The sequence below is a fragment of the Columba livia genome, chromosome 1 (genome assembly GCF_036013475.1).
Source record: "Columba livia isolate bColLiv1 breed racing homer chromosome 1, bColLiv1.pat.W.v2, whole genome shotgun sequence".
NCBI classification, from domain to species: domain Eukaryota; kingdom Metazoa; phylum Chordata; class Aves; order Columbiformes; family Columbidae; genus Columba; species Columba livia.
This window is the reverse complement of record NC_088602.1, coordinates 84,581,385-84,609,341: the sequence shown is the minus strand read 5'-3', so window position 1 is coordinate 84,609,341 and position 27,957 is coordinate 84,581,385. Positions and strand designations below refer to the sequence as shown.

At 38.2% G+C, this 27,957-nt stretch overlaps 1 protein-coding gene across 12 annotated transcripts; it reads left to right on the top strand.

Annotated features, from left to right (window-relative positions):
* Positions 1–274: 274 nt before the first annotated feature.
* On the top strand, positions 275–27,620 carry POU1F1 (POU class 1 homeobox 1). Of its 12 annotated transcripts, none has more exons than XM_021299875.2 (8): positions 298–490; positions 13,818–13,900; positions 16,552–16,617; positions 17,529–17,642; positions 18,643–18,888; positions 20,730–20,894; positions 22,307–22,367; positions 25,126–27,620. In XM_021299875.2, exons 1-8 carry the CDS (start codon positions 408–410, stop codon positions 25,337–25,339), a joined length of 1,032 nt encoding a protein of 343 aa, XP_021155550.1. In that variant the 5' UTR covers positions 298–407; the 3' UTR covers positions 25,340–27,620. The 12 variants fall into 12 exon arrangements, with proteins under 12 accessions (XP_021155553.1, XP_021155557.1, XP_021155550.1 ...); XM_065064731.1 differs by lacking the exon at positions 298–490 and adding an exon at positions 1,798–3,390; XM_021299879.2 differs by lacking the exon at positions 298–490 and adding an exon at positions 5,372–13,726 and having other exon boundaries at positions 13,801–13,900.
* Positions 27,621–27,957: the final 337 nt, after the last annotated feature.

Here is a 27,957-nt window from a genome sequence, read left to right as displayed (position 1 = left end):
TTGCTCAGCATATACATCCTTCCTAATATCTCTCTAATATCTTTCATTACAGGTGATGCTTTCAAAACAGATATCACACAATGTGATATTTTGCTCCTTTAATATCATTCTTAAGTATTGAGCAAACAGTGAAAATTAACTAAGCAATCTTTACCTAAGAATGATTATTTAAAGCTAAGCTATTAATAAAATCCTCTGACAGGTGGAGGCACTTAGTAATATCAATTAGTTCTTTCTTTAGATATGAAGTATTCATTTTATAAATTTATTTATTCTCTATATAAAGTTTGCTGACTCTTGAAAAATAGCTTGTTATTGGGAATACATCATGCTATTCATTTAGAAGAATATTCCGTAGATGACATGGACGTGCTTTCAACAGTTTGGGGAAAAAAGAACAAGTGGTTATGTTTTGCAAACATGAAGATGAGTCTGAGTGTTGGATTAAGAAAAAGATTAAGAGATGGCTTTGTGGAAATCTTCCGCTCAGGTACCGCGTTTACTGTGGGGAGATGATAGGTTATCGTACGCATTGCTAGAGACATATGTTTTTTCTATAATGCTGTATTTCTTAGTTAGATTTCTCTGATAAAGTTTTTGTGAAGTCAAATGTGATTTGTTTCAGGCTAGTATAAAACAGTCACTGAGAGTGGGAGAATTTCATTGTAAGGACTTAATTCACCATTTGGATTGCTCGGCTGATCATCTGTTTGAAAGCTGTATAGCAGAATAAATAACAATAGCTGTGAATCACATCGGGGTGGGGATGTTAAAAAAGTCAAATGTGTTTTTTTCCCAGGCATTTGGAAAAGTCATCGTGCTCTCAGTGCCCTGGAATAGAGAGGAGTGATCTGATTTTGTGTTCCTTTCACTCTGTGCTGGAGCACAAAAGACAGAGGAGCAGATGTCTCTGTGCTCTCTGGCAAAGAGCAGTCTGATAGTTCAACAGCTTTCTTAACTTCAACAAGACTGAAAATTAAAAGCTGGTGATTATTCAGATCCAATGAAGTCTCCCTTCTTTGGGAAGGTATCTATTTAGTCAGTCTGAGACAATCCAAAGGGAAGTTCTGGAAGAAATCAACTTGTTAAATAAAAATGATTGGAATATGGTGGTATTACTATGATCTGCTTCTAGTAAATGCTGACTGCCAGAGAAAACAGTGGTGCTTTTCACCTCTACTTATAGTTTTGTGACAGGGATGTGCTGGTGTTTTTGTTACTTATTTTCATTGAGGTAACAGTAATACACACCCCAAATTAACTTACAGTTAAAGTTAGTCAAGTTAAAGGTTAGACTGTACCTAATCTCGGAAAAAATTGTGTGAAAACTGGCTTTCAGACATGACAGCTGCTTTTTTAATTTTTCTTCAACTTGTACTTTTAAGTTTCATGGACAACAAGAAAAAGGTGGTATTCTCTAATACAAGTGATTTTGCACTATGTGATTGAATCAACTGAGTAGCTGAAGGGAGCTCAGAAAACGGAATTGTAGCCAATTCTAAGCTGGAGGGGAAGCACGGTCTAAAAAGAGGAATAAACCACAAAGATAAGGAACCAGGTGACAGAAAAGAGAAAAATTTTCTCATCTGTTTGGTCAACCCAAGGATGTAGAGAAGATGCACTCAACCAGATTACATTTTGCAGGTTAACATGTCACGCGTAGATTATTGTCTTGAGGTTTTTCTTGTGATTTATAATGGATTGTGTTATGGAAAGTTCAGTAAACATGGTCTTTTCCTTTCCCTTTTTATTATTATTATTATTATTATTATTATTATTATTTTATTTTTCACTTGAACTATTGATGCCTATAATTATGCCTGTAAATATATTTCATAGTGCGGCGGTGGGTATATGGCACCATCATCAGTTGAGATGATGCTGAACTCAAAGATATTTTCAAACCATGCCTTTGTGCTTGCTTCTACTTTGCTTCTGAAAACATTGATACTGATCTGAACTGGAGAGAGTGAATGGGGGTGGGGGGATTCTGTCAGCATTCTTTCCATCACCCCTTCCTAGACTATGTTACATGGAGAAGGAGTTCATTTCATTTCTGTATATTCACACCCTTTGTTTGGGTAATGTGCATGGGAAAGGTTAGTGTTTCCTTGGGTGTAGTCCTCTTGTAGTATGTAGTCTGCACAGAATTCTCTGTATTACTGACTTGTTATTTAACATTGCACGTGGATACTTATTCTTGTAAAGAAACCTGATAATTTGACAGTGATTTATGAAGAATACTTATAATGTTTCTTGGTGTAATATTACTACAAGTACTGGCTTATGTCTTCCTGGCAATACCTTCCTTATTTCCCTTCAGCCATTGTAATATCGTGGTAAGTGGTGTAAAAGTGTAGAGAATGGTGGTCAGCTTTTGCTCCGTGTTCCTTTCCTACCCTATCTTTGCTATGCACGGGAGGCTGTAACAGTGACTGCCTCTTCTCATAGGAAAGAGTATATGGAGAAAAATCGTGTTTAAAGTTGTGTATACTGTGCTCTGTACTATGGGAGTCCCCTAACTTAATGCATCTTTTGAAAGAGTGTCCTAATGGAGAGTTCCTTAAAAGTCCAATTCCAGCAGCCACTGTGCAGTCCCAAAATGGGCATGGCCTGGCAGTTGAAGGAAAAAGGCATCACCTGGAAGGATCCTCTAAGTTCCTATGGGGTTCTTGTAGGCACTGGGGAATAACAAGTTGAAGAGTGTTTGTCTGCTCCAGAGGGGAAGAAATCCTCCTCCAAAAGGGAATTCCTACAAAGTTATCCAACTGCTGCACCTCACAAGTGAAATGCAGAAGTTCATGGGAGGCTGTGTCTCGTGCTGATGTTCCTCAGCCACCTGCTGGCCCCACAGGCCAGCCAGCAGCCCCGGGGGAAGGTGGAGGCTGGACAACTGCCTCTTTCTGATGGTGGTGGAGCAGGAGGAAGGTCATCGCATTGCACAACAGTGTCAGGTATTGTATGTGGCACAGGAGGTCACTCATAGTGGAGCTATGCTGGGGATCGTGCTCCCTACCTGCAGCCTATTGCTGCTCTCCCTGCCCTTGGCCCAAATTCAGGGTTCCCTTGCATGGGAAGAAAGAGGGGATTTCAAGGGTCTAAATACCATTGAGCTGAACTTGGGGTTTCATTTGCTCAGGGTAATTCTCTGTAAAGAAGTCCCCTTTCCTGCTACCCTCCTTTCACTGACATATTTGAGTTGCACTTGTTTTTTTTAATGCCTGCAAAATGGTACAATGTTTTATTTAAATGTCTGTTCCTTCAGGCCAGCACACCTGCCAGTATGGTGAGAAGCTTTTCACCATGTGTTACATGTGTATGCTGTCAGATTAAAATGCTGTGTTGTGATTTAAAAGGAAATCTCAAAGCCCTGTCGTGCCTGCCTTCCAGGTTAGTTTCTTTAAGCACAGTATCTATGTGGTCAGGCATTTTAAAAAGAGAGTGAGATTCTAGTTCAGAGAGCAGTGATATTATGGAAGGGCTGTAGGTGCAGTTCCAATGAGATGCATTAAAATACTTGCCTTGGGGAGAAAGGAACACGTTTGAACACTTTCAAGCGATATGTAATTCTCATAGTCCCATGCCAGTTGTTTATGACAACCTCTCCATCGTTACTGTTTTAGTTGTGTTTTGCTTTGGGAAGAATCTTGCTTTCTGACTTCTACCTGAGCAATAATGCAAGAGGAGTGAATATGTGAAGAAGATAATTTTACTTCTTACCTTTAAAAAAACAAGAAATCACCTTTTCCCTGACCCTCTTTCTAACATATTTGAAATGAGAGGATGGTCTCTCCCCTGCCAACTTGTATTGAGACAGAATCAGCTCAGAACTTGAACGGCAGCTTCTGAATTTTCAGACTGGATGAGTATGGTCCTTTGCCCTTAGACCCACCCTGGAAAGTGCAAATGGAATTTTTGAGTCCTAGTAAAACATTTCAGGCTTTGCCCCATGGCACAGGAATACATTTAAAAGCTGTTTAGTTTTCTAAGTGAAGCAATGATTAAAATGTCACTGACAGATCTGGCTGCTGTCTCTAGGTTGGCCATTGATTATGCATTATCATGGATGAGCTGCCTAACACATCAGTTTCCTCACCCGTAAAATGGAAGCAATACCTTCGGAGATAATGATGAGGTCTTCAGATGAAAGGAGATACCGAAGGGTGAAGCAGTGCTATACCGTGATGATTATTCTTTTACTGAGAAGGTGCACTTTTCAGGCTCAGCACTGCTTGGTAATGATTAATTGAGTTGTTGGGATTACGTTTTTAGTGAGAATTACTAAATACTTTCCTAAAGAATAATGCATTTTAAATGTTACATGAGATTTAAGAATTAAAACATTGTCTCATATTTCCAAGAATTTTAAATAACCTTCAGACTGAGCCAGTCAGTGGTTTGAATATTCTAATGAAATCACTTTATTTGCAAGATGTTTTGTTTGGTAATGAAACTCGAAACTACTGACCGTGTTGAGCTGACAATGTTTTTCTGTTTAATACACTAATATTCATCAATTCAGTGTGTGCAGTCAAAGTTCAGGTATGAATATAGATGACTAGGATTTTCTAGGAGCTCACATAATAGTCTCTTTTAGGTATTGATCTTTCTAGCCAGCTGTTGACCTTTATTTTACACTGATAATGAAAGAAAGCAGTATTATTTTATCACTTAGCTCCATGAGTACAGGAATAATTGAGCTCTCATCAGTAATCCTTTTAGCAAATCAGAAAGTCCCATTTAGCCCACATCTTGCCAGCTGTATGTGTAATGAGTAGTGTTTCTGGAGTATTTTGAGACTGCTTACTGCTTAACACACTGTTCAGTGAGGATATCAAAGCTCTACCCTAAAATTTTAAACATACTTCAGAGTCTGGTTTTGGGGTGTTTCTTTTTTTTTTTTTTTTTTTTTTTTCACTTGATCGTTGCTGTCATTTTAATTAGACTGAACCCAGGTGAATATATTTTTCAGGATGAAGTATGAACATTACAATTGTCTTGGTAAGAAGGAGCAAAATATGTCTTTATCAGTTGTGATCTAAAGTGTTATGGTTGTTTTAAAAAATAAAAGGAAGTAGCCTCAGAAAATTCAAATTAAATTTGGAAAAATCCATAGACTTCACCTTTATCTTGTGCCTTCACTACTGCAAATCTTAGAAGTAATATTGTAATTCTATTAATTGTCACAGATTTGGATTAATCCCAGAAGAGTGAATGTCTTAAGTTGCAGTTTGCCTAGAAAGCTTTTCTCCAACAATTTATTTTATATAAGCTATTTGTACCATTTGCATTAAACAACATTGGTAATACTGCAGATCAAAAATCTTTGCATGTTTTATCTAATGAAAGCTCAAATTAAAAAAAAAAAAAAACAAAAAAAAGTGTTTGATTGATGAAAGCTTATCTAAGATGCCCAGAACATTAGGTGAGACCTCTGATATAATTTCTGGGACTCTGAATGACTTTTCATTAAAGCTGAAACTTCCAATTTAAATAACTTTATTTCATTTACTCTATGCCAAAATTATTGAAACTGAAGATTTTGCTTTCAGGTTTGGAACAACTTTATAGCTGAAAATTGTTCATCAGTTCTGCTGGTCACAAATTCAGACATAATTGGGAACATATCCATATCAACCTCTTCCTTTTTCCTGTGACACGTAATGAGGGAGGAGTGGGGAGTAGAGACAGGGAGACATGAAGCAGATGTGAGCATCAGGGGGTGATTGTTATGCCAGAGGGAGAAGAAGAGGAAAAAAAAAAGAGAATCCTCATTATTCAGTACATTTCCTGTGAGTTTTAACTAATCCTTGTCCCAAGTTCCAAATAAATTTGAGCAATGGGCAAAAGTATCAATCAGTCTCCCAGAATTTCATTTGAATTGTTACCTTCCCGGGAGAGGCGCGGGCAGATGAGGCACACACTTGCCTCTGGGTATGAATCATGTGAAATTGACGGCAGTTCACATTAAGTGTCTAGACCACCAAAGTTTTGTTGGTATTCCTCCTAATTAAGTTAACCATAAAGAGTTGGAGACAAGGTCACATTAAGAACAAATGGTAAAACACTATGGGGCGAGAACGGGGTGAAGGTGTCCATGAGGGTTGTCTTGCTGAGACTTTGCTGTGGTCCACCAAGGGCTGGAAATAGGTGTAAAACCAGATTGTGAAGTACATTTTCCCAGGAAAATAACAGAAGGTGTGTGTTGTTCAAAGAAGGAACAGGCTGTAATGCTAAAGGCATTTCATTGTGATACACAGCCATGGAATAACGTTTTAAGCCTTTAAACGTACTCTGATCCTTTCAGGATTTTTGACCTCTAGAATGGAATTTCTGATATCCTTTCAAAAGCTTAGCCTTTGATGCCCTCTCTGGGAACTAAAAAGATTTTTTGCTTTTGGAGATACATGAAGTGTTAGATATTTTCAAGAAAAATATTTGGGGGTTTGCTTATTTTCATCATTTAATACAATTGCTTAGTTTTATAAGCCCAGTGTCTGAGAATAAGTTATGTTTGGTAGATTTTTGCACTGTGACTAGGGGAAAGCTTGTACTGCCAGTTAGATTTTAGTTTTTATGACATATCTTGTCATCTGTAATAGTAAAAAGGACTAATTCATAGCAAAATTGCAGAAATTAGATTATGTGACCTTAAGCTATATGTAATGTTCATAAATTAGTATTACTATTCAGTGTTAGGTTGGTAGGTATTTGAATGGCTGGTCTGGGTGGTTCCAAGGCATTTTCTGGGTAGAGTTTTATGAATTCAGGGTTCTGGCTTAGCAGCTTTACCTTGGAAAGCTGTCATATGTCTGATTAATTTACTGTACTTTGTTTGTCCTGGTGTGCTTATGCTCAGTCTTTTACATTTTGTTTCCTTCCATCTTTGTACTCTTAGTAGAAGATACCATTTTACAATGCTTGATCCTTATAAAACCACACTGATTTTCTTGTTGTTTTAACTAAGTCTTAGTAAACATATCCTATATCATATGGATGAATCATGTGGTCTTTTGAAAGTAGTCTTTTGTAATTGAGCACATTATTGAATCTGAAAATACCAAGAAATATTACTTCTGACTGCAGAAGTTTGACTCATAATTGAAAACTCAGCTTAGATCCAGGTAGATAATAAAGTCAAATATTAATAACTGTTTTTTACAACTCCATCTGATGTGAAAGGAGTTTACTAACTTCTTTTAAAGATATGAAAAATAAGTTAGTACTTCTAAGGTGCGAGACAATGTTTAATTTGCAAGTTTCACTGTACCATTTACATAATATTCAGTGTATGTTAATATTTACAAAAGCTTTGTGAAAGCAATGTTTGGCTTGTAATATAAAAATGAATCCCAGGAAAGAATTAATGGTCTGGCTACTTTAGGAAGAGCCCTGTTTGCATGATAACAGCTTCATGGTGTTACAGACACCCTTTCTGAAAAGACGTAAGAAAAACTGAAAGAATTCACTTGGACAGGAATAAGAGCACTCGTTGAAAAGTTAGGTTGTTAGAAATAACATTGAATGAAATTAATTTCCTAACCAGGTATACAAAATGGAGAATATCCAATTTTCAAAAAAAATACATGGAAAAATAAGTTATATGGTCCTGAACAAACTGAAAATGAGTCAACCATATCACATCTAAGTTTTAAACCTGGCCTTTAATACTTGCAAAATCATTTGTAGTGGTAGTACTTTGTAAATGTTTTGGAGATATCAACTATGTATTTTTTTTTCCACATACTTGACTAACATCATGGCTGGTATAGGTCCACTGGCTGGGCCCAGTTACAACAGTTTGCAGCCCAGTCCTGCACTGCTTTCCATTAGATTTACACTGGAATGAGCTTGGACCACTGCCATCAAGTGTCAGGGTCTCTTTCCAGCAGTGTATGTGCAATACGTAACATTTTGAGAAGCATCAGTCTGACTGGAAGCACAAAGCAAACCAGTGGAACATGTATATCTGTGCTATTGAAGTTAGTAAATCTTATCTATAACTTTAAATATATTATATGGTGCTCCCTGTACAAGGAGCTCCTGACAAGGCTCAGGTTGTTTTTTGAGAGCCGTGGGAACAGCACCTTTCCCTGCAGATAGCAGATCATGTCTGTGCTGTACGCTCAGGGGCTCTTTTCTGCAGAGATGATCTAACGTTAAAGACAGGTGGTTCAGTGAAACAAATAATCTTACGTTCCTTTTGGTCTTTATCAAGTAGTCCTACTTGGTCTAAATCGGGCTTTAAGGCTATTGTTTGCTCTAATGCAATTACACATGTTTTTTTCTCAGACTGCAATGAACCAGACTTTGGCAGCAAGACCGGATAAGCCTTCTATAGGCTTTAAAAGTGAACTGCATTATGCCAGTCCCTGGGAAAGTGTCTTCCTTGAATATGTTTAATCCTCCCTCCCTTCCCATCATTTGTGGATGAAACTATCTATGGCATATACTGACAGTTATTCAATTTATGTCTTAACTAAGAAAGAAGATTTTTTTTTTGCCTGTGCACAGTGTAGTGTACTTAGAGATGTCTTTTTCATTTACAGTGTGGGAAGTAAACCATAAATCTATGATATTACTCTGTCTTTTTAGTATTTCAATAAGAACATGAACATAGTAATTTCAGTTAAGGATCTTCCCAGATAGTAAAAATAAGGTGAAGAATTGTGTAAACACGCAGATCTTTACCGCAGTTGTAAAGTACTGAAAATATTAAAATCTTGCAAAAAATGACACAGAATCTTCAGTTATAACAATGGTGCTTATCTGTATCCAGTTCACTGGTTTTGTGTAATAATTCTGGAATATTTAATGTTAATTTCTGAGATGTGCTAAAATGTCTCTCAGCTTTGTCTTTTCATGACATTCAGTACTTCCAACTTCTATTGATACCACCTGCTGTTGAGACCTTTCATTTTGTGAAGATAAATCATTGAAAAATGGAGTGCACTTGTGACACTGAGGAGAAACCCAGATATCTGTAATTAAGGAAAGCTGCGAATGCTCTTACTGTTACTGTGGGCTGCACAGAGCAACTTTCTGATGTAGCCTGTGCAGCAATGATAGAGTATTTCTGCCTGAGGCTGAGGCCCAAGTGTGCTACTGTGCTGAAACTGGGAAAGTAGGATCGGAGCACTTTCTGTTCCAGTAAGGGTCTCTTAGAGTCTGTGTGCATGTGAAATGGCCTCCACTGTGCTCTGTAGATGCTCTTGTTACACAGCATTGGGAGGGCAAAGCTTGGTTGCTTCATGCAGAACAGATATGACAGGCTCCTTAGCTTTGCATGGTTGATGAACAGTGCTGAGTGTGCCAGGAGTAAAATAAAATCAGACAATACCTTACACAGAGGAATGATGCAACCCAAAGCCCCAGTAGAGCTGCCACTCCATAAATCTGGACTGAAGTTTGAGAATGCTTCATCCATTGTTTTATCATATATCTGCAGAAGACTGTTACTGGAAAAATAGAAACAAAACAGAAAGTAGTTTTGTGTTTCCTTTGTGTTTATTTCATCTTTTTTACCCAACTCAGTAAATACCAACCATGAGATTGTAAAAAGAGGGTCAGTCATTAAAATCTTAATTTTCCCTAGTCACATTATAGAAGTAATAGCCACTTGAAAATCCAGTTTCAACTCAGGATTCAGAAGAGGGCAGATGGGCTTTACTGTAACATGTACCAACAAGATATCACCATCCCAAATGTGGCCCGCGTCTCAGGGCAGAAAACTACTGAATTTTTGACAGTGGTTCTAAGTCTAGGGATAGATGGAGACAGGTCTGCAATTGCTGGCAGAATTCCTCAGAGGAACTGTTACACTTCCATTTTTAACTAAGACAATTCAGAAACAAAGGAAGAGAAGGCTTTCTGGGTTAATGACTTCCACATGCATCACCTGGTCCTCTTGAGTATGTCCAGTGAAGCCTTTCTTAATCATAAAGCACTTTCTCACCGGTAAAGGGCGCATCTATTTGGTTTCCATAAGTTGTCAAAACTTGGGATGTTGAGCATTGAGATTCAGATTGGGATTGGGAATTATTAGTGCCTAATTAGTACAGTACTGTCTTTCTTTTTAAGATCTGGCTAAATATTGCAGTTTGGAGGGAAGACAGGCATAGGTCACCTAACAAAGTAAGGGGAAGTAGTTCTGTTCTAAGGCTGGCACATCCTTTTGATTTTTGAGGAGGAGAAAAGGACCTTGGGTAGCTTTTATGGTCCTGCAAGATTAAGATTAAAAAAAAAAAAAAAAAAAGGAAAAAAACCAACAACAACAACAAATCCCACCAAAAAAACCCCAAACAAACACAAAAACCCCACCAAACCAAAACCAATCAACCAACAAAAACCCCATCACTCCATGTCTCTCATTGGTGGTCTTATCAGCCTGGAGCAACTTCAGTCTTCTGTGACTGTGGTCACACAAGAGAAACTGCTGTTAATTCAACCCAACTTCTCCAGTCCTAAAGTCTGATTCCTTCTTGACACAGGAGAGGAACATTGTACCATCCTTTTTTTGCTAATTATTAACACGTTCTCATGGCCAGAATGAAATGTTCTTGGACACAGGTTCCTGAGATGTCAGTGTGGCAGTAAGGAGGCACTTATCAGGTCCACGTAGCCCCAAACTCTCCCTAAACAATCAGAAGAGTATCTATTTATCTGTTACTGCAGATCTAGATACAACCTGGCATAAAAAGAGCAAATATCAACAAAATCCTTCTGCTGTGAAACAGTTTTCAAACTGACCATGAAATTATAATATACAGAGCCACAGGGTAGCTTTGGATAAGGAAAACAATTGGAAGCCACATCAGACATCTAAGTGTGGCTGGTGTGACAGGGTTTTTCCACCAACAGCTTCTTCTTGGTGGAACAGAAGTAATAGCAAACTTAGCACAGTATCCACAGAGGGTTGTAACAAAGCTTTAGGAGAGGTGCTACTCTCATTAGAAACGAACTCTTTTATGCTATGTGACAAATGTGAAATTTGTCAAATACTTAGTATTGGTAACTGTCTAGATACGTAGGGTCCTCAAAAATGCTGCCAAATAACTATTTTAAACTGAATACAATGAAAAAATCAGCCATAATTGAAACAAAAAGTAGTGAAGTTGTTACCTGTAGTGAGAAGTAGGTTATGTGGCACAACCAGATAAAAATAAAAATCCAAGTCATTCAGCAGTATAAAGTACAACACTAAATAGCAGTGGCATAAAAAACTTGTTCAAGATGGTGTCTGGGGTGGCATCATTAAACACCTTTTTACTGAACTCTGAGGAAAGGTTCAGTACTTCATGATCCCGGACTGCATGTAGTTTCCCAGTGTCTCTCAGTCCCAACTTCTGCGTGTGAGCACCCTTCATGAGCCTACTACCACCTCCTCTAATGAACTCTATAGGTCTGAAAGGCTTGAGCACCTGGACAAAGTTAGGTAAGTCTCCTGACCTTAGGAAGAAATGGAAATGTGGAAGAAAGCTCCATCCTGTACTTGGGGACAGATTACAACTTCTTTGCTTCTAGTTATGAATTTGTGGTAGAAATATTACCTGTTGGGATTTAAGAAAAAAGAATTCTCCAGGACAGGGCTGTAAAGTTATTCTGAGTGTCTATTTTTCTCCCATGGCTTCAAAATCCTAGTAGGTAGGTGGAATCAAGCTCCTTGTGGATGTACCATGCTCTTTGCTGAGGGAGAAAAGATTACCAGAGATGAAAATGCTCAAAATAATTGTTGAATGTTCACCCACTTGAGTAACACTTTATGCGTAGCGCTCTGGGCAAGTGTTACACATCTGCCATTGGAGCCAACAATTTTTGTGTGTCGTAAGAAGGTTATACCATTTGAGAACTGATTATAGTCTGTAGGGTGTTATTAATAGAAGGCAGTGTCATCTCTGTTGACTTCTGTTTTAGTTTCCTTCAGTGCCATGCTCTGCTCTGAGAATTGTATGGGTTCCAAATACACCCTTAGTTGAATGAAACTCTAGAGTTCAAGACTTTGTTCTCCCTCATTAGTCAGCATACTCATGAATCCACAGATGTTAATATATATCAGGCCAAACCCAAAGTGACACAGATGGCAGTTCATTTGTTGACAGTAACTTCCATAACATTGCAATTATTTAAAAGTTTTTGTATATTTTGCAATATGAAAGTGCGTGTATAGATAGCAGTTATGAGTGTAGAGCCTCACTACTATAAAAGTACATGTGCACTTTGCCACGTGTAGTAATTTGTTTAAAATTTCTCAATAACCTCAGACACAGCCTTCCCCCTAACGCGTTTACAGGTAATACAAAGGATTCTACAGAATGGCTTGATGTAATACTGCTTTTCTTCACTAATCCATGAAAAATGACACAATAACATCTATGATGGTTCCCATGTTACATTTCTGAAGTCTATGTCATCAAAATCATAATTCAGACATCTGAATCAGCTTTGAATACCAAACACACAGAAAGTGTCATTGTCTTTACATAAAATAAAGGTGGGACCCAACCATTTTAGTCACAAAACCCCCAAAACACCCCCATGCCAGAATCCCCCAAAACTCTAGAAACAGACAACAAAAGACCCTCCACATCCATACCTTTAACCTCCTAAAAAGTAAAAATAAAGGAAATATGACCTCCTGTGCCATTTTTCCCTTTAAATTGTAAAGTATATAAATAGAATATGTGACTATGACATACTGCAGTAATTTTCATTAATCTCATGCCAACAAATCACTTAGTAAATTCTTTGAACAAAGACCCTGCTTCTACTTAGTGTGTAGCACAATAACGACTAGGACCTTCTGGGTGAGACTGTAGATGTTGCTGTGGTATAAATTGATAGTGGTAACTGTGAATGAGTTTTATGTGACACTGTGGGCTCTTTCAAGTGTCTATGTTAGATAAACATTTAGTACTTTATGTTTATGTAAAGCTATCTGCTTAGAAACTTCTTCCTGAATACAGCTGCTCCAAATTACACGTCTCTTATTTATACTAGAACATGTTAAGACAAATGATCACTGTGCAACTGCTGGGAATTAAGTTAATTTAGATTATTTTGCTGTAGGTTCTCGACTTTTGAAGACTTCTGATTGAGCTCTCAGTGGGTTTGCCTTCCAGAAAATTGCCCCGATGAGATTTTGGGGGCAGGTGTTAACTGTGGAAACCTACTTAGTATTAAACATACCTGTCTCGTTGCTACTGACTGTGGAGACGATACTTTATATTTTTTTTTTTTTCTGGCCATTGTTCTTCACAAAAGACCTAATTGAAAATATCTGTCAAATCATGTCTCTGGTTTCCCTCTTCTTTCCCCACCATTAATTGGACAGGTATTGTGTTTGTGTGGGAAGGAAGGAGGCTCTATAGCAGTATAGCAATATTGCTGGGAAAAAGAACATTAAAATGGATAAAGGGATTTCCTAGAGGTATAAATACCTGCACACGACCTCCCTGTGCTCTGGAGCCCTCCTGTATATGTATACGCAGGTAAAAAGCCTAGAATACAGTTTGAGCTGCCGTTAATCACGCTGGATCTGTTCTGTTAGAAAACAGGGGCAAGTGGCTCTTTTGCTTGTTGGAGGGTATGACTTGCCAAGCATTTGCTTCATCTGACACCTTTGTACCCTTGAATTCTGACTCTTCTACCTCTCTGCCTCTGATAATGCATCACAGCGCCGCAGAGTGCCTGCCAGTTTCTAACCATGCCACCAATGTTATGTCTACAGGTACTTTTTTAAAAATAATCTTGCTCTTAGTAACTGTCATTTGTAATGCTTCTGAATGCTATATGTTCACCAAGTTCTGCAATATTTACAGTGTTTGGTATCAATGCCGTACGTCAGATTGGGACTACATTAAAGTAGAAGCATTTTCACAAAACTGCATGATGAGTGAATCAGGTACACACCACGTTTGTGTTTTACTGAAATTTGTAGTTTTCTCTTAATTTGTTACAAATTTGGGCTCAAGTATGCTACTGATGCATTAACTTAGAACAGGTTCAAACAGTTACTGTTGTTACGGCTATATAGTCTTGAATGACAGATGTTATGTAAAGTAATTTAAAGTTTGGTTACTATGGAACTCCAATTTAAAATTATATAAATTACCTTAAATAGGAATGTATTTAAAAGTGGTCAGGTCTAAATATAATTTGGAGAAGGTTCCAAGAAGGAAAAATATTACTTTACAATGCATATTGCAAACTGAATCAAGACTAAAATTCAAGTGGGATGTTCAAATTTGATGTTAGAAGTCTCATTAATAGTTTTGAATTTTATGTGTGTATATAATCCAATTAATTGCATTTAAATACTAGGACTACATAATCACTGAACTATCTGAGAGAGACAGAGAAAGAAAGAGGGTTTATTTGCAACCTTAAACCTGCAGAAGTGGGATTCTGGAATAGAGGAATTGTTGAAGGAAAATTTTCAGAAACAGAAAAATAAATAGTTTTGGTTTCTTTGAAATTGCATTAGGGTAAGAATTTTACTTGGAGCCTTAACAAGGAACTAGCTTTATGCTGAAATACATTGGTAATAAAACATTTTAATACTAAGAAAAAGCATGTAAGTAATGAAATCTGAGAATTGGTGTTAGATAACAGGATGTTATACATTAAGCAGGAGATTCAAAATATCCTAACATGGCTGTTGATTAGCAGCAGTAGTAGGGAACAGGAGAATTTAAATTTTGTATGAGGCCAAATTTATGTATCTGTATCATACTTTATTATCTAGATTCACCTGACTCATAATAAAAAGTGTATAGCAACAGCCAGCCAAAAGCATTTGCTCATCTGCTTCAAATTCAGGTTTTGATATTTTTTAGTTACCACTCAAGAACAAATACTGCTGTAGTCAGTGGGAATTTTGTTTGCAGGACCACATGTAGCAGATGAGGCTGTGAGAATGGAAGCAGTGACAGAGAATGCTTACTAGAACAATTAAAGGTTTATAAACATCTTACATAGATTCAGAAATTGCAATAAACAATGGTATGATAGTGAAAATACCTAAGGAGAATTTGTGCACAAAGTAGACGTGAAAGAATTTTGTATAATGACTTATGTTAAATGTCAAAAATGTTTAAAATGCATGTGACAATTCTGTATCACAAAGCAGAAGTGAATATACTGCTGTTCAAATACTGTACCATGTCATACAACTGATGTTCTGCAGTATCCTCAACATTTTAATTGTCATTATTTAATTTAAGCAACATCATTACCAACATTTAATTTTAAATCATATTAGAAATTTGGAAATGCTGGGTTTATTAATAGAAAATTGTAGTTTAGGGATTATGAAATAATAGAAGAAAAAAAACACCAGTAAACACTTAGATCTTATCTCAACAGAAAAGTTGCCTTGCTCTAAATGCTTTGGTATTATTAATGAAATCTTTATTTTGAGTGCACTTATACTGGTATAAGCATGTCTGGTTTAGTAGATTTTATATATGTATAAATGTATCTAAACAGGACATTTTGCTGTTATTATTACTGTTATAAAAAACAGAGATTCTAATTCCTAATTACTTATATTGTTTTGAACAACTGGAATGTGTGCTCTAAAGTGCAGTTTTACATATCTGAATGTTCACAAACATGAATTTTTAATATTATAATTTATAGCAGTTGTTAGAGGGGACAGTATATGCAATTTCTGTGCCTACTTATGCATGAGAAACCACCATATCTCTCATTTTGCATTCAGTAAAAAATTGTCTGATTCTTCAGGCACTGGTGATCCAAAACAACCCTGTGAAAATGCTAGAGAGAAAATAATTGTATTTCTTGGTGCTGATGATGGAAAATGATGATTTAGGCCTGGCTTTTTAGAAGAGCCCAGAGTCTGTTGTCCTGCTTCCCTACCACCCTGCCAAAGCACTCTGAAATGGTTTTGGTAAATTGGCACTTGAGAAAATGCAGCGTCTGGATGCCTCAAAGCAAATATCCTAAGTGCTGCTTTTGGAAACCCAAGTCTTAGGAATGTGTGAAATACTGCCTGCCTTGATGCCTGTGTTCACTGCGGGGTTTGCACAACAGTGAAGCAAATTGATTTTGTGGGAACATGGAGCAAGGTTTTATGTAAGATTAAATGAAATCATGTGTGGAAGCTGGTTGAGGAGAGGAACTGATCTCCTCCTGGAGACTTCAACGCTTCCCTTGCTCAGTTGCATACGTAAACTGGGTTATGTCTACAGATAATACTAAAAATAAATACTTTGAGACCAGAATAAGATGATTTCTGGTTTTGGCTCAGAAGGTGTCTCACTATTAATACTGGCAGTCGCATCTGGTGTGACCTGGACAAGTATCTGGATTTCCAGCAGTGTTAGCGTGATGGCTATGGCTCAGAGCTAAATGCTTACTGAACGCACACAAAATCTGCATGCAAGGATACTGCGTGCCTCTGAACTTAAAAGCTGTGTCTTGAATCCTCGCACATTTTCTTACCAGTCCCATCTGTTTTGTCTTTGATCCAAACACCTATATGCTCCTGTATCCGCTTTGCCATGACAACTTTGGGAAACACTCTGGCAGGCCTTCATTACTCTGTGCCTTCCTGTCATTATGGAAATCAGTCGTCGACCTATGGGGTGATGGCAGGTAAGAGACATCCCCTCAACTGGGTGAGCTATTAGCATGTTGGTTTTGGCCAGTTTTTCTTTAAAGAGACTGATTCAAGACAGTTGCTTAAAGAAGACAGGACTGGGGTTAAGGGTCTCAAAAGGAGGTTAGGAAATTAAGGATCAGTGCCCAGAGTTTCCTCAAACTTCTGTGTCTCTTGGCAAATTGCTCTGTATCTTATTTCTCTCTACAAGACTGGGACAGTGCTGCTCTTTAGGCTTGCCTATGTTCACTTCTTTGGTGATCACCACTTTTTGAGGGAACAGGACTGATGTACTTGATATATATGTGCACTACCGGTAGATGAGGTGATGGAGCCCTCACTGGAGCTACAAAATATAATGGTGGCACAATGAAAAGCTAGCTGAATTCAGCAGGAAGATCATACAGATCATACACTCGTGAATGTATACTAGGAGTGTATGCTAGCATCCTGCTCAGTTTTCCATGTCGCAGGCTGAGTTAGGAAGAGGAACTGTTATTCTCTGCAAGTTCAAGCAGCCATCAATGCAATAATGTGTCAAATCAAATTAACACAACCCAAAGAAATAATCATGACTCAGAGCTAGGCCAAAATCAAACTCAGCATTTTATTTCACTTAAGATGAAGGAAATACTACAGTAAGTCAGTACAGATGAATACATCTGCACAAGGACTCTTCACGGACAGTCAGTAGACTTCCTTCACTGTGTGCAAATGTCCAAATGCTCCTGTTTCATTGTCCGTTAATATATATGTTGCAAACATTCCTAGCATTGCTCAAATCCCCAGGAAAAGCCCACAGGTATTAAACAAAAGGTATTGCTGAGAAGTTTCTTTTATTTCAGTCCAAAATAAATACATCTACATTTTCCTTCTTTCTCTTTTTACTCTTACCTTTTGCTACTAGGCATCAAGCCTGCAACTCCAGAGATGCTATCAGCAAGTCTCTCCCAGAGTCGCATCTTACAGACATGCAGCATGCCACATCCCAATGTGGTAAACAGTGTCAGCACCTTGCAAAGCAAGTCCTTCTCTTTCCTTTTTTTTTTTTCCTTTATTTTTTGAGAAAATCTCCTTTTATTGCTATCCTGTGTAAAAAGCATAAAGTATTCCTATGGGGTTAGAACCTCCAATGCTGGTGAGAGCAATCGGGGCAGTGAAGACAAGAAAAGTAAATGGAGGAAGGGGTGGGAGGTTAATGAAGTTCAGAGTTCTGCTATGAAATTTTGTGTAATTTAGAAAATTGGGAAGGATGTCCTGAGAACCTGGAATTTATGAGCTGCTTCAGATACACGGAAGAGTGTTAATATTTCTCCAACCATTTTATTTTTCCCCCCTCATGTCAGAGACTCTTTAGCTCTGTGTACAATATCTAGCAAAAAAAACAGCCTTCACTCTTATCTGAACTCTGTTGTTAACTCTGATATTTGTGAAAAAAAGGTAGCACAAGATAGTTTTGCTTTGTGGTTGAGAAATTTCTTTTTAAGCCAGAACAATCACTCTAAATGTCTTCTGGGCTTTTGCCTTTTTTTTTTTTCCTTTTTTCTTTGAGCTTTTACCTGTGTACTTTCCTCAAACAAGTTTTATGTTGAAGCTAAACCAAGATAATATCTTGTCTGTACATCAAATGATATTTACATGGAAATATTCTTTGTCTTAGAAAATAGAGATTGGCACATTTTATGTGGCTCAAAATGACATAGATCCATCAATCTTGTTATGCCACTTAATTCTAGCTGAGGTCTTGGATTGTTATTTAAGTTTGGAGCATTTACCATTTAAGTAAGTGCATCACGGTTTGCTAAGAAGCAGGGTAGCTATGGCCTGTGAAAGTGGCTGTTGCTCAGTTTTCAAATATTGAGAAGTGAGACCGTATCCCGTAGGAAATCCTCACTCTTGGATACGTTTGCATATGTTATACAATAAATATTACAGACATGGATTATGCGATGATGAAGGTATGTTTTCATCATGTAGAGGTAGAGAATAACTATACTGAGTTTTCTTTTTGTGTTGCTCAGGTAGCCTGACCCCTTGCCTTTATAAATTCCCGGAGCACGCCCTGAGTGCCAGCTCATGTGCCTTGGGCCACAGCTTTGCGCCCATGCACCAGCCCCTCCTCACAGACGATCCCACCGCCGCAGACTTCAAGCAGGAGTTCCGCAGAAAAAACAAGTCTGTCGAAGAGCCCATTGACATGGACTCCCCCGAAATCAGGGAACTGGAGAAATTTGCTAACGAATTTAAGCTGCGGAGAATTAAGTTGGGTATGCGTTTTATGTCCATGAACAAAAGACTGAGAAATTCTAGTGAAAGAAAAATTATTTCCAAATGTTTTACAGTCCAGTCTCTGCACTTATCTAATCATAACTCTAATCCTGCCTTGCACTGCTAAACTGTCTCTGTTTCTATAAGACTTACACAGAATTAATGAACTTCAGCTTTTTGCAACTTAGTACACAGAAAGTGACTTTAAACTTTCCTGTCCCTATATTACTTAAGTCCAGAGAAAACTATTGCTGTTCATTAAATTACATTAACTAGCAGGTGCATTATTTTTCACAGCCCCAAATTTTCTGCAACTTAGTGCAGCACATGCTATGACATCTCATACTCACCTTTTTCCCCATGAAGTTCTTCACTTCATGGTGCAATGTCATTTCAATATGTAAAAATGTGTGACATCCATGGCAAATCTTTCATACCAGTAGGAAACTTCTCTTCCTGGTTTATTTTCTTTTGCCAAGACACAGGTACTGCAGCAACTGATACCTTTGTTGCTGTCTGAGAACTACTGGGGCTGATGCAAGATGGATTTCATTAAAGGGTCTTCAGTGAGGTGCTTGTCTTTCACTGGACAATCTTAGCTGAGGACAAGGTGGACTGAGCCCTGTCTTTCTCACCTGTAGGGGATAGAGGTACATGCCGAAGTAAAAGCCTGTCTCATCCTTGTTTGAACTGTACAGAAAAAAAATCACATCCAGCACCGCAGATTCAGCCCTCTTATAAATATTGGGTACTCTGAACGAAGACTTGTAATTTTGACATTATTACTTGTAACATGACTTTGTATCATTACAAAACAGGGTGTCCTTCTAGCTTTATAAATTTAAAAAACTTATAAGGTTATCACAGGCATCTATGCATTACTTAACAGCTAGAAAGCTCGTGTGTTTCATTTGCAGAGTCATTTGCAGAGTAAAAATAAGCACTGAAACAAAAAATTAGGGTTTAAAAGTATTTGAATCTTGGTGAGCTTTGCTCTATACCATGTCTTTGATGTCAGCCACAGCAACAGGAAGACTTGTGAGGCCCCACACTGTTAATCACTGTTATTATTACAGCATCTTCCTCCTGAATTTGTAAGGAAGCAAAACTTCCTCTGACGCAAGCAAGTGGCACAGAACCTGTAAGACTGAGCTTAATGCTCTCCTGGGAAAAATGCAATTTGCACAGGAAAACTAATCTGAGGTTGAGCTTTACAAGGGAAGAGAGAGTTAATATGGGCTGTGGGTCTGAGGCTGAGAAACACAGAGCAAGCACAACCAAAATGGAGGTAAAAAGCTGCCTCATGAGACATTCAGCATCTAAAGAGATCCCATCTGTTCTGGTGCAGAGGCAGAAAGGGAGAAGGATAAGCCAGACTCCTGAATGTAGCAGATACATATTCACAGCCTGGAACAGGTTGCTGCTGTTACAAAACCAGTGTCTGCATGGAAACCGCAGCATTTCTTTGATCACTTCAACTTGGTCATTGCAACAAATAACAGGAGACCAGTGGTGCTGCTGGGGATTATCCTGTTGCCTTTGCAGCACTTATAGAAAGAAAGATACAGGGTGTCTGGTTCCTTCTCAAATCTCTAATATTGGAGTGTAAAGCCATTAAATCAGTGAAAACCTCCAATGAAACCAACTGAGTGAATGAGGCTGAAATTGTCTCTGAGGCGAGCTCAGACTTGGTCACAAAGACCTCTGCAGAAAGTCCATCCTGAAGACACTGCAGGCACACACAGCTCATAAAAGTCAGCAGTGAAGGGCCAAGCATCTCATGGAAAGTAACTCTTTCTATAAAGCTCCAAAGTGCCTCTTTTTCCTTCATTTTTTACAGGTTACACGCAAACTAACGTTGGAGAAGCACTGGCTGCAGTGCATGGCTCTGAATTCAGCCAAACTACTATTTGCCGGTTTGAAAACTTGCAGCTGAGCTTCAAGAATGCATGCAAACTGAAATCAATACTGTCCAAGTGGCTGGAGGAAGCAGAACAAGTAGGAGGTAGAGAATTGAAATCCTCTAAATATTGATTTGCCTTTAAACCAGGATCCTATATGTATGTTGAAGGACGAGTACATGTATTCTGTAGACTAATGTTTTTGTTTTAGCAGCTTTGATTACTAAGGTGTGCTTATATTAGATTTTGGTTGTCTTTTATGTGTGAGCAAAGAGGTCAAATTGAAATGTATGGAGGGTACAGAGCAGCAGAAATATCACTTGACCTACTGGAAGTAATTTATTTCAGTCCGATCCCAGCAAACGAGCTCCAGTCCTGTGGTATAGGTCAGAGCTGTTATTAAGATGCGACATTTAGCAGCATACAGGGATTCTTCACTAACAAAGAACTTTTCCTTCCAGCCTCTGGTATATGAGATGTAGTCTTGGGGAAAAGGATTTGAGTTCAGCTGCAGCAGTGGTCTTTAAACCCTGAACAAGAATAGCGTGGCATTGAAGTTTTTGATGCAACATTTTTGCTGCTAGGGGATTCCTTCCCTTTTGTCCAGTAATTTCTAGTTGCAGGAAGAGGCATGAGGTTCACTGGGGAAAGAGTATATTAAGAACAGGTTGGTTGATTTAAAGGAAATGAACTGTTTTAAAGAACAGCCTTTTCAGCTGGATGAATTGGGATTCTGGGAAGCAATGTGCCTGGAGGTGACAGCAAAAGCCAGGACTACCACCGTGTGGCACTCATCTAGCATAGGAAGAAAGAGAAAAGGATCTTAATGCTACTTTTTGGATTCGCCATTGTATTGAACAGTAGAAAAGGTCAAAAGGCTGCTTGTGCCTCACACTTCAGTTTACTTTGAACAAAAGGTAGAAAGCTTCCTTCCCCTGTAACTACACTAGAAACCAGAGAATGGCCTAACACGGTCGACATATTTCAAAAAGCACACGTAAGGTGCGCAGCAGCTGCTGACTGCATGAGCAGCATTGCAGGCTTGAGCTGCAGGGTAAGATCATGTGTGCAGGCAGTGGCCTCTGAGAAGTGATGGAGGACTTGTCCATCGGGAATTGGTATGGAAGATGCAGATGAATAAATGGAGTTGGAAGCCAAGGCCGTGTTTCTGCAGGAAGGGGGTGATGTAGCTGAGGAATATGGAAATAGAGTCTGTCTCCCTAGATGGTACCCATCACAAGGAAGAAGGCAGGTGAAAGGAAGGGGCTGAAGTACAGCTCCTTACATAGGCACAGAGCCAGCACTTTAGCTATGGCACACCATTTTTGCTTATAGACATTTATTGCTGGAGGTAAAAAAATGACCAACCGTCTGAAAGAAAAAAGTTTTTCTATGTGTGGTGCTGCTCTTATTCAGTGACATAAAGGGACTTTTCTTCTGGAGATAATTGTGCTTATTTTCCATTCCCTGTGGAAAGTAACTGCTTGATTTGTTTTTTTTTCCGTTTTTAATGTAGCTTTATACAGTGAAAAAGTTGGAGTGAATGAGCGGAAGAGGAAGCGCAGAACCACCATAAGGTAATAAATATTTAGAGGGTTACATGTTCCCCTTCTGCTAAGATTCTCCTTTTTCTTGGTTTTGAAATGGAAGTGTTCCTATTAATGAATCTCTATAGCTAGTGTTTCAAAATGTTTCACTGTTTTGAAACATTCCACTGAAAAATGACAGCATAACCCTCCAAACCCCCAATTTACTCCAAATATACTACATTTCCCAATAAAAGACATTTGTTTTTTTTTTTTTTTTCAACATATGAAAACATCCTTCAATATGGAAAAAAAAATCCAATTCTGCCCAAATGTTATTATATCAATATAGTGAATGAAGTATCAGAGCATCCTCATTTGCATTTTGGGAGGTTATATATTATACCAAAATAAACTGCATTATTTTTCCAGATAATTGAGGTCTGGGAGTTTGAGAGCAAGCTTTTACACATAATATTGGATCCTCCTCCCTATCCTCTGCCATTGCATTCTTCAGAGTTCACAAAGAAGCACTTCAATGAGCCAAATGGAAAAAAGGGAGCTGTTCTTGGAAGCTCCTTCTGCTTCTCATATCTCTGGTGGCCAACAGCTACCATCTATCTAGCCTCAATTCCATATGAAAACCGAGTAGGCTGGTAAATCATATTACAAAAACAATTACAAAATAGGCAAAGTGAGAACATGGGGCAATTCCCAGGCTCTTACAATTGAAGAAGAAGAATTCACTCAGGGGACCTTCAAGGAGCTGTAGCATTCTTTCACAGGAAGGGAATTTGGCCACCAGGCCCTACCCGTTACAGTGAATTGCCTGATGTCTGCAGAGGGATCCTTCCCAATGTGCAGTGCCACCTCCCAGAGATGTTAGCTGCTCTATTGTCCTACAACCTCAGAATCCTACAACCACAACATGCACCTCCTCCTTTCACATTCAACTTGGGACTTCTTTTCTTAGTCATATTGCTTTTGATATAAAGAATAAAATGGATGTGTTATTTCTCTCTGACTTTTCAAGTTAAAATTATTCCAATGGGTTTCTCCTCAATCAGAAGTGAGCTGGGGATGGGCAATGCTTCATAGCTCATTCGCTCATCAGAGCACCTCACAAGGGATGAAGCTATACTCTTGGGAGGCCAGTTTCTCCTCTCAGTTTCTCTCCAGGTTAGTAAAGACTTGAGCAGCAGTGCCAAGACCTTGCCCAGTTTATGTAGTATGGCCTGTGTGAAAGCTGCCAGTTGAGAGCATTTCTGTCCTAGGTGTTTTCCCCTGGCTAGAGGAGCCCGCTCAAGGCTGCTCATCTAACATGGTGGGTTTTGGTGTTGTTTTTAACAGCTATTGGATAAATCACTCCTCATAATAAGCATTTTTAATTCTTCCTGCTTTTACATCCAAATTCACTGCACTGCGAGTATCAAATATGGCAGGTTGTCAAGGGCACAGATAATTGAGTGGAAGTTCAGGACCAAATCACATATAATAAGAATATACATAATATACATAATATACAAATCACATATAATAAGAAAATATTAATTGTTCCTTTGAAGGACCTCAGTTTGAAGACCTCAAACTAATCAGGGAGATGAACTTTATCTGAACCTCAGCCTTACTCTTATCAATTCTTAATGGATGTTTGAAGGTAAACTAAATGTGAAACAAAAGTCCCACTAAGTAAGTTAGGGTAGTCATACCCTTAAGAAAAAATACTTAATTTGAATTTGTGGAAGCTATTTTATTTTCTACTTTCAGAAAGCCTATGAAATTGTTAGTCAAAACCAGTGATACTTCTAGACTTCCGTGTGTGTAGAACATCATGTTATTAATTAGTTAGTTTTGGTAATGTTAATAAATATTGTGAAATAGACCTGTAAATGAGAAACCAACAACACATTACAGACGAAGCAATGAAATAACTGGAACTCCAGCAGATCCTTTGTATATTTCTGTAACAGAAATACCTGCGCCTCATTTCCAGAATAATGCATGAAGTGCCCTCTTGTGTCCAAAGAAATTACAGCTACTGCTGAAGCCAAATTGAGATGTGTCCTGGTGGCACATAAGTATGCTGCAGATACTCTGTTTTCTGCAAATAAGTGACACAAATGGGAATTAAATTCTCTCTGACAGTAAGAAAGTTTTTTGTTTATTGAACCTCTCAACCTTGGTCACTGCTGACTCTGAGGAAGAGATTAAGGCAGACTTTGCAAAAATGTGATAATTGCTAAAACAGCTTGCTGTAAACTGCTGATTTCTAGAAATACTGTGGTGCACTCTCTATAACAAAAAGAGATTAAGAACTTGATATGTTTCCCAGACTGTAAGTGATGGAGCTCTTGCCCTTTGTAAACCCAAATTATTTGATACAACCAGGTAACCACACTAATGTGCATTTGCTGAACCCCTACAATGGTGTGACTGGGGCAGAAAGGGTGGGCAAGCTTGTTCCAGTTCCTGTGATCCCATTCATGTCTAGCTGGTAGCTGTATCTCCTAGAGAACATCAAGAAGCATAAATATTTCATTATTACCACTGAAATTGCATCAAACTTGATGTTAATTTTGCTTTTAAATTAATCTGTGCTGAAATTCTGCATGGTGTGATGCTCTTCATGTCAGTGTACACTACACTACAGTGTACTTTAAGCTCTGTAGGTTTCCTTTATGTAGGAAAAGAGGAAACACACCAAGTCATTACCTTTAGTGTTCTTACTTGTCCCTTCTCTTGAACTAGTGGTGAAAGCCTGAATGCATCAGAAAAGTTTTTAAAGGTGAAATTTTATCCCTTTATCCAGTATTGCTGCCAAAGAAGCCCTAGAGAGACACTTTGGAGAACAAAGTAAGCCTTCTTCTCAGGAAATTATGAGGATGGCTGAAGGGCTCAATCTTGAGAAAGAAGTTGTGAGAGTTTGGTTTTGCAACAGAAGACAAAGGGAAAAGAGAGTGAAGACAAGTTTACATCAGAATGCCTTTAGTTCTATTATCAAGGAGCATCACGAATGCCGGTAAAGCTTTTCCATATATAGAAGTGGTTTTCTGGGGTTTGCTTTGCGTTGTTGGGTTTTGCTTTCTTTTTTGTTTGTTTTGTTCTGTTTGTTTGTTTGTGGTAAATATTGTACATATTGTTAAAAAAAGAGAAAGTGTTTCTCTTACAAGCTAGCCAGCTTCAGATGTTGTGTGTTGTGGAAGACATGATTTCAATGTAAAGGCTGGAAACAAATTAAATGCTACTGCATATATTTAAAGAATTGGAGGTCTCTGCTTAACTGCATTGAACCTATTATGTGTTATTCAACTAGAGATGCTTTCCAAATTGCACAAGTAGTTGCGGTTTCCCTATGCTGTGCCTCTTTCTTGCCTCTGTGTTACATTTACTGATTAATGGAGAACACCATGTATAACAGGTACACTATGCATCAGGAAACAAAGCCTTCTTAGTGTTGTGTGTGAAGAAAGGTTACAAAGCTTGATACCAGCAGCTACAGTATTGAAAATATGTTGCCTCTGCATGTGCTAACTAGCTTAACTCCACTAACCTGTGTGAGATTTTTAAGCCATGAGGCACATGGCAGGGTCCCATCTCCAGTGGTGAACGCTGAGCTCAGCAAACAGAGCTCACAAATTTCTGAGTAAGAAATTAGAACTTCAGAGCAGAGAAAGGGAATAAGTGTCCTCAAAGAAGCAGTGGTGACATTGCTGAACATGTAGTTATGGCCAAGATGGGATCTACCCATGGGATCTCGTGAGATAGAGACAGGCAGGGGAACGCCAGCTAAAGAACTGCCTTTCCAAAGGACAGCTCAGACTCAGCGACCCACTCACAACAGCTGCACACTGCTGAGTGGATCGTTCCAGGCAAATTCACTCTGTAAGTTCAGGACAAAGCCATCAGAAATGTGCCAGAATTGCTGTCATTGTTTAAGGTAGTGTAAGCTTACCAGTACTGAGGTGTCAACGCTATTCCTACTGTGTGCTCTGTCTCCATGTACCACTTGACTGCCTTAAATGAATGCCAAGTAGAAGCAACCTTTTTTATGCTTGTGATCAAAGATAATTCTTGCTTATGTATTATATACCTTAAAGTTTGATTTGGATATGTTTAGCTATAAAAATTGGGATAAAATTTACCTTGCCTTAAGCCTTTGTGACTTGAAGGGAGAAAAACTAGAGAATTATCAGGGTTTTTATTCTTTGGGCCTTCTCTGCATTGTGTTTTTTCCTAATTAAATCCATGTGTGGACATATTTACATCAGAGATAGCATGTTAAGTTGTGCTCTTGTGCTCTGAAATAAGTATCCGTAGAAAGCATTTGTTGCACTGCATATTCCCACTCTCTTCCACCTCACTAACTGAAAACAATCCCTTGCCATTCTCTAGCCTAGAGAGATAATTGGGGAAAACAAACAAACCAACAAACAAAAAAACAGTGCCAGAACTCCCCCTAACAGAAAGCCAGGCACTGAGAAACTGAATTAATGACTGTAGTACTCATCAGGGATAGATTATCCAGCCATCTCTTCAGCCCCGCTCATTATTATTAGAATAGCCCATTACCATATATGTGTTTTTGACTGTTTTCCCAGGGCTGAAATTAAGTGAGTACATGCAAGTTGTAATGGCCAGATACATTTTATTTTTCCATAAAACAGATCTGATGATTTAGAAAATGTCTAGATAATAGGCCCACAGAAAGCAGAAGGAGCTTAATGTTCAAGATCCCTTAGAAGCTGTGTGTACAAGTTAAGTGTTCTCTCTCTAGTGTACATTAAATTATCTCTGATACTTGTTACAGTAACCATAAGCATAGTCATCTATGGAAATTAGGCTCCTGGATTAAAAAAAACACCACCACCACCACCACACTTTTATGGATGAATGCATTACTATAACCCCCATAAATTTAGAATAAAACTTCAGTTTAATAACTCAAAGGAAAGAAATTGTGTTTTGTACTCTTTTCAGGTTGTTCTCATCACTAGCATAGCTCACCCACTACAGCAGAGAAAGACCAAGCTGTAGCCTTTATCCACAGATTACGAACTTTCTAAAAGGATGGAAAATAAATACAGCTGAGAAGATCAGCATTCAGTAAAGGTGGTGGCATGCATTTGTGTACCTTTGATGTTAACATGATCTGATGTTATATATGTTGAAACTCTGGGAAATATATAAATCTTATTTATAATCTTAGCTATTTTCTTAATTATGAAAGGCTTCCTAGAAATTCTATAAGCCTGTACTTCCCCCTTCCCAATAAAGTATTCTTGCATATTTTGTATTTTCAGGTAATGGTCTGTAGTTCTGTTTTGGTAATACTTCACTTTTATTTTTTAGTTGTATATCATCTTGATGTGCTTATTCACTTCAGCATGCGGTAATAGTTAATTCAGGAACAGACTTACCATAATACTGTCATTTCTAGTCTTACAAGTGAAGGCTAAGTGCAGAAGCATAGCAAAATAAAATGAAAGATGACATAAAATGCCATTTTCTTGCAAAAGAATGACAAAAGGCAAAGTGAAGGAAGCAGCCATTATTTAAACACATCTAGCTGTTGTCACAGAAATTAGTAACAAATCAGAGCAGAACTGTTTAAAGAAAAGAAGCTGGATGGAACCAATTTAAT